The sequence below is a fragment of the Pygoscelis adeliae genome, unplaced genomic scaffold (assembly GCF_000699105.1).
Source record: "Pygoscelis adeliae isolate BGI_AS28 unplaced genomic scaffold, ASM69910v1 Scaffold121, whole genome shotgun sequence".
In the NCBI taxonomy this organism is placed as follows: domain Eukaryota; kingdom Metazoa; phylum Chordata; class Aves; order Sphenisciformes; family Spheniscidae; genus Pygoscelis; species Pygoscelis adeliae.
The window spans coordinates 2780900-2793876 of NW_008824359.1; the positions used below are offsets into that span (position 1 = coordinate 2780900).

Consider the following 12977-nt stretch of genomic DNA (forward strand, 5'->3'; position numbering starts at 1 on the left):
GCCGGCCGTTGTGCCAGCATCCCTCCCGGCGGGGCAGCGGCGCTCCGGCCGGGCCGCCTGCCTCCTCCCGCTTAAACGTGCGATGCTGGCGAGGGCTGAGGTGCAGTCCGGGTGGCAATAACCTCTGCTTGGCGCAGGCTCTCCTTCCAGAGCCAGTTCGCCTTGTTCTGCTCTTCTGCGGCGTTATAATACCGTTTCATAAGGTTTTGGGGGTTGCTTTTTTAAGAGGACGTCATTTCTAACCTACAGCCATATGTGTCTATATAATAGGCCAGATTCATCCTTGGCTGATACATAACCGTAAATAATTTGTTCAGGTCGATCTCAGCTTAACTTTCTTGGCCCCGTATCTTCTCTTTCTTTGTGTATGCTTTTAAATGGGCTTCTCCCTCCGTGCCTTTTAGCTCTGGGGATCAAATTCTTCTCTTGGTTGCACAGAGGTAAAAGCAGAATACTTATGTGGGTAGAAGTATCATTGCTGGGTTGAGAGTAGAAAGAAGGGTGGAACTTAACCTCGTAATAGTGCTTTCTAGCTATTAAATATATCACGGCTGTCTTTGTAAGAAATATGCTATTCCAAATAAGGTTATATGGATTATTTCTCTTGGTTGCAAGTCTTAATCAAAATCAGCTGACTCTAAACACTGTCTTAAAACCACAGCTAGTCAGCAGTCTTGAGAATCTCTGCTTTTAATTCAGCTTTGATGTAGCTTCACTGACTTTGCTGTTGTTATACTCACACAGCGGAATATGTGTCAGTAAGGTTTGATATTCCTTTTCTCCAATCTCTATAAAATAGTGCATCATTTGAATAATACCTGTTTTACCAAGGGTAGGATTCATCTCGCGTAACTTTTCGCAGGTTAGCTGGCTAGTCTAAAGCAGTATTCTAGGTTTTTTCTGTAGTCATCTCCTGAGAATAATTTGTCTTGCCTTGAAAGATCATGTCCAGAGAAGGGCAACGAGGCTGGTGAGGGGTCTGGAGAACAAGCCTTATGAGGAGCGGCTGAGGGAACTGGGGTTGTTTAGCCTGGAGAAAAGGAGGCTGAGGGGAGACCTCATCGCTCTCTACAACTACCTGAAAGGAGGCTGTAGCGAGGTGGGGGTTGGTCTCTTCTCCCAAGTAACTGGCGAAAGGACGAGAGGAAATGGCCTCAAGTTGCGCCAGGGGAGGTTTAGATTGGACGTGAGGAAAAATTTCTTCACCAAAAGGATTGTCAAGCACTGGACGAGGCTGCCCAGGGAAGTGGTTGAGTCCCCATCCCTGGAGGTATTTAGAAGACGTGTAGATGTGGTGCTTAGGGACATGGTTTAGTGGTGGACTTGGCAGTGCTAGGTTAATGGTTGGACTTGATGATCTTAAAGGCCTTTTCCAACCTAAACGATTCCATGATTCTCTGGATAGGCTGGGTTTCTTTCAAAGCACTGCTAATTCTCCACTGTCAATAGGGGAGCCCAGGAGACTGGCATACAATAATTGCCTGTGTTTCAGATGGTTACAGTTAAATGAGATGAATCCCACTTTAAGGTTACAGTGGTGTCCTGACTGTATACCTACTGTACCACGCTTTGTCCAGCCCACAGCTAGAGATACTCCAGCCAGCCAAGCTGATGAACAAGGCTGTTCAGATGGTGCTTGGAAGCACCATCGTCTCAATTTCATGTTCTAAATCTCAGTTCATCATATTAGCCTGCCCTCCTGCTCGTGGTGGTTTTGGCATATAAGCCCCAAGTACATAGCTTATGTGTTACTTGATGTTTTATACCCTGTGATGCACCCTGTAATGCATAACTTGTTATCGTGTTAATTCAGACTAAAGAGGTCAGAAAGCCAACTAAGATATTAGCCTCAGTTTCTGTCTGAATCCCCAGTTTCTAGCTTTCTGGCAAGGATGTTCCTTAATAATTGGTCTTATTTATACATTTAAGTTCTTCTGAGCCTGGGCCCTCCCCTGGCCAACGTTACTTGAGAAATCAAGGTTAGCTGCTTTAATATGCCATTGGCACCTAACTGAGCCTGGAAAATCCTCCCCTAGCTTTTAGTGCCTTTGGCAGTACCTAGAGCAGGTAAAATGGAAACGGTAATTCTGTTTTCCAGTGGCAAGAAAATAATTTAAGCCTTCTTTTCCTCTCAGTATGAAAATTTTAGGGGGAGCTACCAGGTTCTTCCAAGAACTCAGTGTATCACTGCTTTACTGTTGCCCGATGCTACAAAATTAAACTGCCTTTGTATGTGAACATTTTTTTAAAACCCTTCCCTGCTAATTAAAGATGCCCTTGTTAGAGCTGTCTTGAGTGAAAGGCATTAGAAATGTGAATGCAAGTGGAATTTTTCACAGTGTCAAACTAAGACTTTATTTGAAAAAATGATAGCAAAAACATTCTGAGAATTTTAAGGTTATAATCCGTGAAGTTTTGACAGTCCTTTTGCACTTACAGAATATAAATGCATATATAATGCACACATATATAGGGAAAGTTACATAAGGAAAATATTATTTGGTCTAAGAGCTAAATAGGAGCCAAGCTGGGACCTTCTACCCTAAACCAGACCCATTCCTGTCTTGCATATTAGTGATTTGATAACGCATAGTCAAGACAACTGTCAGCCTAGCATTTTCCTCTTAAAAGATAAACCTGCCTAGCCACACAGGTCAATCAGAGAAAATAAAAGAATAACCTTTTATAATTTTAACAGGACGGACATTTCCAAAGAAGGGTCAGACGTGTGTGGTGCACTACACAGGTAAGGCATGTTCTGAATATTCTCTCGATACCAACTGCCTTGCGTTCAAGAGTGATTGCCATTTCACATGTGGTTGTATTTTTCTTTTGCTTTGTTCTGTCACTCGTAATCCCTTCAATTATGTTCTGATGGTTTTCCTGAATATTTCACTTCTAGCTGAGCAGTTCAGGCTACAGTATCTAGATGTGCATGCTAGTAAATTTGCCAAGTGTAGCATTCAATGGTGAGAGGTTCACAGATGAAGCTGTGGACCTGATTCTTTAAGCCGTTATACTAGCTAATGAAATCGAGCATGAAGCAGTGAAAAATGCTGTGTTCATATTTTTCCAGCCTCTGATCTTAATACAGACAATTAATGATTGTATATATCTTAAAAGCATGTGTCTATGTATTGGCAGTAAAATTCATTCCAGATTGAAGAGATCAATACAAGGTCTATTTAACACCTGCTTTATGGACTTGTATGAATCTTAAGTGGCGAGTTGGTTAATGGAGCTGTTTTACCTTTGCACGGAAGGAAAATGTCCTTTAAATCTGTTTGTAACATTATGTTTTGTATATAGTTATGTAAATTGTCAAAAGAATGCAAAGATCTCTGCAGTCCGAGTCCCCAGCTGGGAAGTTCACATCAAGAGCTGCCATTTTCTATGGAACATGGTCGGAATGTTTCTGAGTAAATAAACTAATGAAGTAAACCTATTTGTATTTTCAAGAAGCTTTTTGATACAGTTTTAATAATATCACTCCTCAGAAGGTTATATGGGAGTTAGCACACTGGCTCGGAATATATGATGTCTGGATTTAAGCTCCTATACGTTTGTATATTCAGAGTATTTGATCTGATGAGGATTTCTAGTTTGAACTGGGAGTTAAACACATAGGTCTCCCATGCCAATCTCAGCTCATACAGACATTCCTCTGTAACTTAGGTCTGAAAATAGATGTTTTGAAACTATTTTTGTGAAGACGCTGAAAGATATGTTTCTGTTCTGGTCCAAACTTCAAAAGTTTTTATGAAATAAAATTGCCACCTCCCACCCCCAGTTAGTTCCAGATAAATTTAAATGACAGAACTGAAATAGGCAAAAAACTTGGAGGTCTGTGGCTCCCACAAAGTACAGTTCTGCTGGATAACTTCGGAGAGAGTGTGAACACTGAATGTGGAAAGATAACAAGATGCTGCATACTTTTATTGATATTAGATAACGTCTTAGATGAGGCTATCATAAGCTGGCTTTTGGCATAAAAGACTTTATGAAAAAATCATATCTCATTAAATCAATCTCCAGCGTGAACTGTGCTTCCTCCATATATCTTGCTATTGGTGCTATGCAACCTCTCTAACTCCCAGATTAGAACAAATATCAGAAAAAGCTCATCGCCTCAGTTCCAGCGCTGTTGCAATGTTTAAGCAGTCTTTGGTGGTAATATTTTTAAAGGGAGCCCATGGTTAGTGAATAAAGTGTTTTCTTCCAGTGGTCTGTAGTCATGTGGGAAAGATGAAATACGAATGTCAAGTTTTATGGAATCATAGAATGGTTTGGGTTGGAAGTGACCTTAAAGATCATCTAGTTCCAACCCCCCAGCCATGGGCAGGAATAAAACTATTTTATCTGAATACAATATAACTTCTTTTTATACTGATGCGATTCTGGATATGCCTGAGATTCATCTTGAAATGATTTCTGTCTTAGTTATATGATCTCATTAGACCTCGCTGTACTTAATGGTTATCCTCACCACACTCCTGCGAGTCCTGCTTTGGGAAGTGGGTAGCTCAGTTACAGAGATGTCCGCAGAGATATCCAGAACATCTGTCTTGTCACCTAAAATGGGAGTTAGGAAAAATTAAGACACCTAGGTGCAAAGAAATGATCCAGAAGTCCTGCTTTCCAGAGCTGCTTAATATTGGGAGCATGTAAAACTCACAGGTTGTCTCCATGTTCAGCCTACGTGTCACTCTGGAGCTAGGCACAAATACCTGTAGGGAGGCGTTGCAGTCTGGGAAGTGAGGGAACCATGCAGTGACTGGACTCCGCCAAGTTTTAGAGATCATTTGGGTCCCGAGAGGAGCCCGACCTCACTGGAGTGCTCTGGGCACAGCTCTGAACCCAGCATCAAGCAGAGCAGTGACAGCCACTTTCAGTCAAAAACATGGCCTGTGGGAGCCCACTTTATGTATCATAACCGAACAGTTCTTTCAGACATAGCAGACCTATGCTCAGTTGCCTTTTCCAACAGAAGAGGGTCATAGCTCTATTACGCCACATCCTTAACTGCAACCTTTACGTTCTTGGGGAGGAGAAAGCTGAAATTTCCGTCTCCCTAAGGTTTAGCTTGGGACATTCAGCAGTGAAGAATGCAAGAGCCGTGGGCAAGAAAAGGAGCAGGCAGGAGGGTGAGTAATTGGTTCAGACACTCATGCAGGAGTATTGAAGGAGTTGTATTCCAGTCCCTGTCTTCAGGGATTAATTTTGTAGCTTTTTTTTTTCTTTTAATCCAATGATTTTCCCGTACGGTGGTGCCTAGTCTTGACAGCTTGGTAGGCCACGTAACTTCTTGCAGCGGCCCTTCCGCTGTCTTACCAACGCACACACTACGTGGCGATACAGCTCCTTAGCACAAACATAGTTGGTTCCATGATTCCCTGAAGGGCTAGGGTTTTTGCGCATGCATAGGAAAAACATTGCCTGTCCACTAATTATTCACGTCTCGAGAGTTTCCAGCGAGGAGGAGGAGGAGGCTAGAAGAGGCTTGCTTCTGCCAGAGCAAGTTACGAATTTTTAAGGAGGCTCAAGCGAGGAGTGGGTTGTGGGTTCTATTTTGTCTTACTTCCACATCTTGCCTTCCCTCTCCAGGAGTCTCACAGATGTGCATTTACCATATCATGGGGCGTGATGGCAGAGAGCATGGACAGGAGGGGACTGCTGGTACCACAGGAGTAAAAGGCCTGTAGCTTGCATCTGAAGTGTCTTCAGGAAAAAGGTTTTTAGGAGCAAGTTGTCTGCATGAGTTGTCCTGCCAGTCCATGCAGGAAAAGTCCAGAGAGGACCAAAGGCTGGTACCCTAGATATTTGGCAGAACTTTAGAGTCCTGTCTGCTCAACCTCCAGGATCTTATGATTCATGCATCGCCAAGGTAGGGATTCAGCAGGGTAGTTTCTAGTCTGATGACCCTGCATGTTCCGGAGAAGTGGGAAGTGAGAACTGGAATCTCCTCAAGATGAAGGAGAACTGTGATTGAGTTTTACACTTCTGCTGTCAGCGCTCCAGCTATTAGGCTGTTTTATGTGGCAGCTTTGCCTCTTTCTCTCCTTGTTCAACTAGATGCATAATCTCAGGAGCAGACTTCATGGTCTGATTCCCAAATGCATTGTGATGCCTTAATGGACAGACCTAAGTTCCAGTGGCAGCAGGAGTTAAGGTGCAACCTCACTAGGGAACAGTTTAGAAGGAACCTCTTAGTTTAAAGAAATCTTTTCATCTCAACCCCCCCCACCCCCCCCAAGGAGTGCTTCTCGGCTGCTTTACAATTAGAGCAGGATTTTTGGATTGCCCTTCAAAAGTACCTAGTTGCCCTTTCTGACTACATAAGACGCCTTAGTGCCTAACTTTGGTACTGTAAATCACCTGATAATTTTTCAGCTCTGCACAGCCTGAGTTAAGTACACAAATAGATGCTCCAGATCATTGCAGAAGATATTAGATAGGACTGTGATTGAATCCCGACCTTAGTATATGATGGAAGAGTGTGATCAGATTCCCATATGTTTTATCTTTGTTAAGAAATATAACAAATATAATAATTTCTTCTTCTCATCCAGCATCTATGTTGTGTCTCAAAAGTTACCTGACACAATGTTAAAGTAATAGGATTAATAGATAAGGTGGTGCGTTGGCACTGAAATGCATTCCCAGCAGCAATGGTTTATGTCATGTTTTTGTCAGAGATTTCATTGAGCAAGCTTCTGAAAGCCTTTGGCAATCTGCTTACTCCTTCTGTTTTCCATCTGCAAAATGATAGTTGTACTTTGTCTGCCTCATGTAGATAGATTGCAGGCAATTTGGGATATGAACTGCCTCCTTCTTCATGCCTAACGTAATGGCGTCCTAATCTTCACTGGGTCTTCAGGTTACATTGTAGTGCTGATAGTAATACAAGTAAACAAATTACAGTGTCATTAGTCCTGGAGTGTATCGACAGAATGGAGGCATTTTCTGCAGTTTTGTTGCCTGTGATTTAAATTTGTCGACTCTGGTAACGGGAATTAGCAGTGCAGAATTTTCAAAGATTTGGGAAGGGGATACAAAACGTGACTTTCAGTTAGAAATGCCCCTCAACAAAACCTTTGCTGAGGTTGCGAATGCTCTGTCTAGAGACTGTGGGGTAAAACCTGCACTCCGGGAAGCTGAGTCCCATTCCTGGCCCTCCTGCTGGATGATGGTGTGCCCTCAAACAAGCTTTGTATATACTGGTCCCAAATCTGCTCTTAATAGTGAGAGGGCAGCTTTTTTTCCAAGTTATTTGGAGCTGACATTCTCTTGTGTTCTCCCATGTAGCTTGTGGCAGAGCTGAATTCTTAACCTCTTCATCTTTCTCCTTGGCCACCTGTAAATCTGTGATAATAATACAATTACCCTTTTTAAGGAACTGCTGATGTTCAGTATTTGTAGTGTGCTGGAACAGACTTGTTTAAGTGAGACTATGAAGGCACATTAAATTATTACTTACTTATTAAACTGGACTTCTATCAGAGAAGATTTTGCATAGACTTTTTAGGCTAGGGCAATGGCCACAAAACTGCACCAAATACATTTTGAATAGAATAGAATAGAATAGAATAGAATAGAATAGAATAGAATAGAATAGAATAGAATAGAATAGAATAGAATAGAATAGAATAGAATAGAATAGAATAGAATAGAATAGAATAGAATAGAATAGAATAGAATAGAATAGAATAGAATAGAATAGAATAGAATAGAATAGAATAGAATAGAATAGAATAGAATAGAATAGAATAGAATAGAATAGAATAGAATAGAATAGAATAGAATAGTTCAGTTGGAAGGGACAATGCTTCCTGATGTCCAGTCTAAACCTCCCCTGGTGCAGCTTTGAACCATTCCCACGTGTCCTACCACTGGATCCCAGGGAGAAGAGATCAGCACCTCCCTCTCCACTTCAATATTTCAATACTGAGAAGTTGATTTTTAAATATTTTTAAAAAATGCTTAAAGTGAAAGTCCCTATTGAAATAAATGAATACTACTCCATTTATATCAGCTGAGCTGTAGAAATTCGTTCTGTTTTAGGAAGCCGGTCTTTATTTAAAGCAGAACAAATGATTAATTGTTCTTTTCCTAGTGATCTGAGGACAAACTCGTATCATCTTCCTTTCCCATATATTACCAAAATTAATTACTTTATATTGTTTCTTTAGCTTTGGCAGTGGTGTGGTGTTGAGAGTTATGGTTGTGTCTGTAAAGTTGAAAGCCTTTTTTTTTACCTTTTTTTTTTATAACAAAAGCATACTGCATAGATGCAGATTAACAGCAATTTACAGAATATGCTTATCATGATTAAAAAAAGCATTTTCCATTTAACACAATACATATATAATGCAATTCCCTTGAAATAACTCTTGCCAAAAAGAGGACAGATCTGCCTATTTTTCTTGGATCAAAATCAACCCAGTCTTAAGCGTATGTAGTAATAGGCAGAGATTTGTCTATACTGACATACTTTCGAAAAGACTAACGTAAATTCAGAATAACTTTGCAGAGTGTCATATATTTGTCCATGAGCCTCAGTATCTGCATGACTGGACGTACATTAGCTTCGTGTGAAAGCATTTTGTGCCAGGTGAGTACCCGAGTTTGTTATTTCTCTGGTCCCGCTTTCAGAAACATCTATACCACTTGAGTGGGAGCTGTGTATCTGAGAGGAAAATTGAACTAAGTAAGGAATTTAATCAAAATTCTTTGTCTCCAGGAAGCTGTCTAGCTGGGTTTGGAAGAGGATAGCGAACACTGCAATTAGAGTTATCATTAATAAGAATTGTATTGTAACAGACATCATAATTGAGCCTTGAATTGTAGCCAGCTAAATCTTGCTTACCTAGAAAGAACTTAATTGTTTTATCGAGCATGTTCCCAAGATATATGATACCAGGAGAGTGTGATGTCTGTCCATCTTTTGGGGCCTACCAATTTTCTGTATTTTTTTGCTTAAAGTAATGTCTTCAAATTGCCCTGGTTTGAAAGGATGAAAGCCTTTTACTTCCGCAGAGATCTTGGTGGCAGCTAAGCACTTACAAGCATCCTTTTTCTTTGGTGAATCATAACTGCAAAAAGTAGTTTTAGTCCTCAGTGAAGAACGTGGTCTTTTGCTGCCCCTCAGAAATGATTTGCAAGTCTTAAAACTCTCTCAATAAAAGGAGTAAAATTCTCATCTTTGCTTATTTAATGCAGATTGGTTACCTCTGGAAATATTTTAGCGGTGACCTCAGCCTGATAGTGATCAGAGTCCAGAAGCAAAAATTTGAGGAGAGGAGATTTCTCCTACGCATTTTGCTGCCAGCTTAGTGACTGATTTCGGTATATTACTTGCTCTTTCATTTTTTAAATTTGACAGAAAAGGGGGCTGTGCCTCTCAAAATTGTCATGAAATTAATGTTTGCAAGTACCGTGAGACTCGCTGTAAGAAGAAGCTATTGACGTGAAAAAATGATTTGATGAATAAAAAAGGTTCAGAGATTTGTAAGAAAAAATGTAGCAGCTTCAGTGGCTGAGTTAGTTTAAATGGAACATACCAGATTGTTGCCTGATGGAAAGGGATCAGCATAATAAACTGTAGCCTCAAGTTTCCCAGTTGCTCCTCCTTTGCACTGAACGCTGCATTGCTGTGTGCTGTGCCCATCGGTTTCGCTGAAATTACTTGTGGTATTAGATGCTATTTAATGTGGGTAGGTGAAACAGAAAAGGAGCTTGAAATTATCCAACAGCATTCTTATTGGCAACCTCAGCTGAGAAGCAATGGTTTGACTAAGAACTGGAAGTCTCCCCCTAAAAGGCAGTCCCCGTGGCATTGAGGTGTTATTTGGACAGCTGCTAATATGCTTTGTGCAAGGAAAGGGGGATTGCCTGTAAACACTCTTATTTTCATTTAGGAAAAAGACAGGATGAGTTTTTCTTGCAGAGTAAAGAAGATGATAAAGAGATTTCTTCAAGGTAACATACACGGACACTTTCTCCCCTGACAGAGACTTCTCTGTCAGCATGAAACATGCTGAATGGTTTGGTGACGGCTAGCTTTGATTTTGGAGCACCTACTAACCTCTACAGGATTTCCTTTCACGGGGGGATTGTAGCATCATGCTCCCTTCCTATTGTGCGTAGAAATGAAACTGCTAGCAAATAATTAAACCTCCTACTCCTACCTCACAAAAGCCTTGAAGAAGTGGATTTCAAGATATTAAAAAAAAGTTCGCAAAGCAGATTTTGTATAGTACCAGAGAACTAATAGCCTCTGTTCATCAAGTTTTTAAAAGCTCAGAACAGATCCAAAGCAGTGCCATCTTCTAGAAAATTAGATTGCTGTTCTTAAACAAAATATTTTTGCTGGGTCCTCTTTGCACTTCTTTTCAGTGATCCCAGTGTGCCACTCTGCCTACTTACAGCTCATACATATATTTAAGGACTAGAACCTGAAAGGGTTGCATCAATTCTTGATCATTAGAATTCTGGGTCATCACAAGAATGACATCGTTTTCTAATAATTTATGCCCCAAAAAATCAAAGAATTGCTGAAACAACTGTGCAGTGAGTAGTATTTGTTAGTGGAAAATGTACAAATGGTTACTACATCAGCTTAATGAGAAACTCTTATCAGCTGGCAGCAGTGATGGGCTTGTCTCCCTTTATTGACAAAATAGAACTGACATCACCTTATTTACCTAATTAAGAAGTCTAAATTGAGAGCTTAGTTACCTTAGGCTACCTAAACAGTTAGCCTTTGGATATACCTCTCTCTCTATTGATTAGATAAACAGCTTAATACGGTTCCTAAGTCAGGCATCTCAGCTAGGCAGGGTTTGTGGAAGGGGTAGTATTTGCTTAATTAGACAACATGCGGTGTCATCTCTCTGCAGTGGATACGTGGCAGCCACATTTCAGGTGTATTACCCGAGCAGTCGCTGTGTGGCTGGAGGTCTCTGCAGGCTTGTGCTCTTCAGAGCTCGGTGGGTTGCTCCTAGTGCTGCAGTGATGTGCGTGGGAGATCCCCAGGGAGGACCATTGCCAAGGAGCTCATACAGTGCCCGTCTTTTGGCGCTGGTAAGCAATTGGACGGGCGGCCTCGGAGGAAACGCATACTGCTGCGGGAAGCAGCGATTCGGCGTTGGCATGAGTTCTGCTGAGTCTTGCTGAACCAGCGCCAGGGGACTGCTAGGGGGCTTTATATTGAAAGCGACATCTCTCAATTAAGATATATTATTTAGCTTTAGTTACTCAAGGGCATTGTAAATCTTACTTAATTTTTTTTCACAAGACTGCTGGCTGCAGAAGTTTGTACTCCCTTGCACATAACTCAGTGCAAGGGATCTTAAATGTTGTAGCCCTGGTGTCATCAGGCAGAGCCAGTGGATCTTTGTAGCTGAGGCAGCAGCAGATCCATGCAGTCAGGCAGTGTAGTCCTTTATCTCCCATCCAATATCCTGGGTCGTCTAAAACTCGGTGTTAAAGCAGTGGTTGTGAGGCACATTTGATTTGTAGCTCTCCCTCTGTCTCTGCTTATGGTATCCCAAGTCTGGTTTCCCCTTCCAGATCTTTTCCATTTAATCCTACATAGTTATTGGTTCTTAGTTGTCTCTAGCTGCTCTAAATCACTTCCCTTTGCACATTTTATGATGCAACTACCTTGATTTAGCAAGATAGTCTTCTTTTATTCTGTTCTCAGTGAGAAACTGAAGACATTTGGTTTGCTAAGGGTGGTTTCCTCCTGGACAGAGGAAAAGGCCTAACACTTAATTAGTTCATTTTCCAATCTGTGATTGCTACAAACAATACACTCCCTGATGCATTGGTTCTGTCTAGTTTTAAGTGACCAAAGCAATACTGCTATTTTGCTATTTCCAAACCCATTGAAGTTGCTGCTGTTGCAACATTAAAAGTAGCAGCTTTCTGTTGAAATTCTTTACCCTGCGTTAGAAAAAAAAAACAAAACCAAACCACAAAACAAACAAGTGGTTGTTTGGATGTTACACTATAATACTATATAGGAACTGTAGTTATGGGAACTTATATTTTCATTCTCCTCTGTGGATAAATTTCTGTTTATCCTATAAGCAGGGATTTCCAGGAAGAGAGGAGGGCCTTGTACTTCGGGAGGTGAAATCTAGCCGTATCTAGGGCACATAAAAAAAAAAAGAAGATGAGTCACGCAGTGGACAAGTTCCTGAGGCATCGCCATGAAGTGTTGCCATTTCCAGACTGGAATGTACAATTTTCAGCCTGAAGAATTGAAGTAAATTTTTGTTGTTGTGAAAGCTATAATTTTGGTGGAAAAGCCTTTCCCACAAATTTATTTTGAAGGTTGAGGATCTGAGACTGAAATTCATAGGCTAGCTGCCAACTCTATATCATAGAATCACACAATGGTTTGTGTTGGAAGGTACCTTTCAAGATCATCTAGTCTACGCCCCCACCATGGACAGGGACATCTTCCATTAGATCAGGTTGCTTAAAGCCCCATCCACCCTGGCCTTGAACACTCCCAATGATGGGGCATCCACAGCTTCTCTGGGCAACCTGTTCCAGTGTCTCATCACCCTCATCGTAAAGAATTTCTTCCTTATATCTAATCTAAATCTACCCTCTTTCAGTGTAAAACTGTTGCCCCTTGTCCTGTCACTACAGGTCCTGGTGAAATGTCTCTCTCCGTCTTTCTTACAAGCCTCCTTTAAGTATTGAAACTCCGCAATAAGGTCTTCCTGGAGCCTTCTCCAGGCTGAATAACCCCAACTGTTGGCCTTTCCTTATAGGATAAGTGTTCCAGCCCTTTGGCCAGTTTTGTGGCCCTCCTCTGGACCCGCTCTAACAGGTCCATGTCTTTCCTGTACTGGGGACCCCAAAACTGGATGCAGTACTCCATCCAGGTGGGGATCTCATGAGAGCAGAGTAGGGGGGCAGAATCCCCTCCCTCGACCTGCTGGCCATGCTTCTTTTGATGC

At 41.4% G+C, this 12977-nt stretch overlaps 1 protein-coding gene across 1 annotated transcript in view; it reads left to right on the top strand.

Annotated features, from left to right (window-relative positions):
* Positions 1-12977, top strand: part of FKBP1B (FK506 binding protein 1B, 12.6 kDa) — a 50758-nt gene that overhangs the window by 3493 nt on the left and 34288 nt on the right. Inside the window, exon 3 of the mRNA XM_009319731.1 lies at positions 2699-2746. Within this exon, the coding sequence (XP_009318006.1) occupies positions 2699-2746 (48 nt within the window). The remainder of the gene's footprint in view (positions 1-2698; positions 2747-12977) is intronic.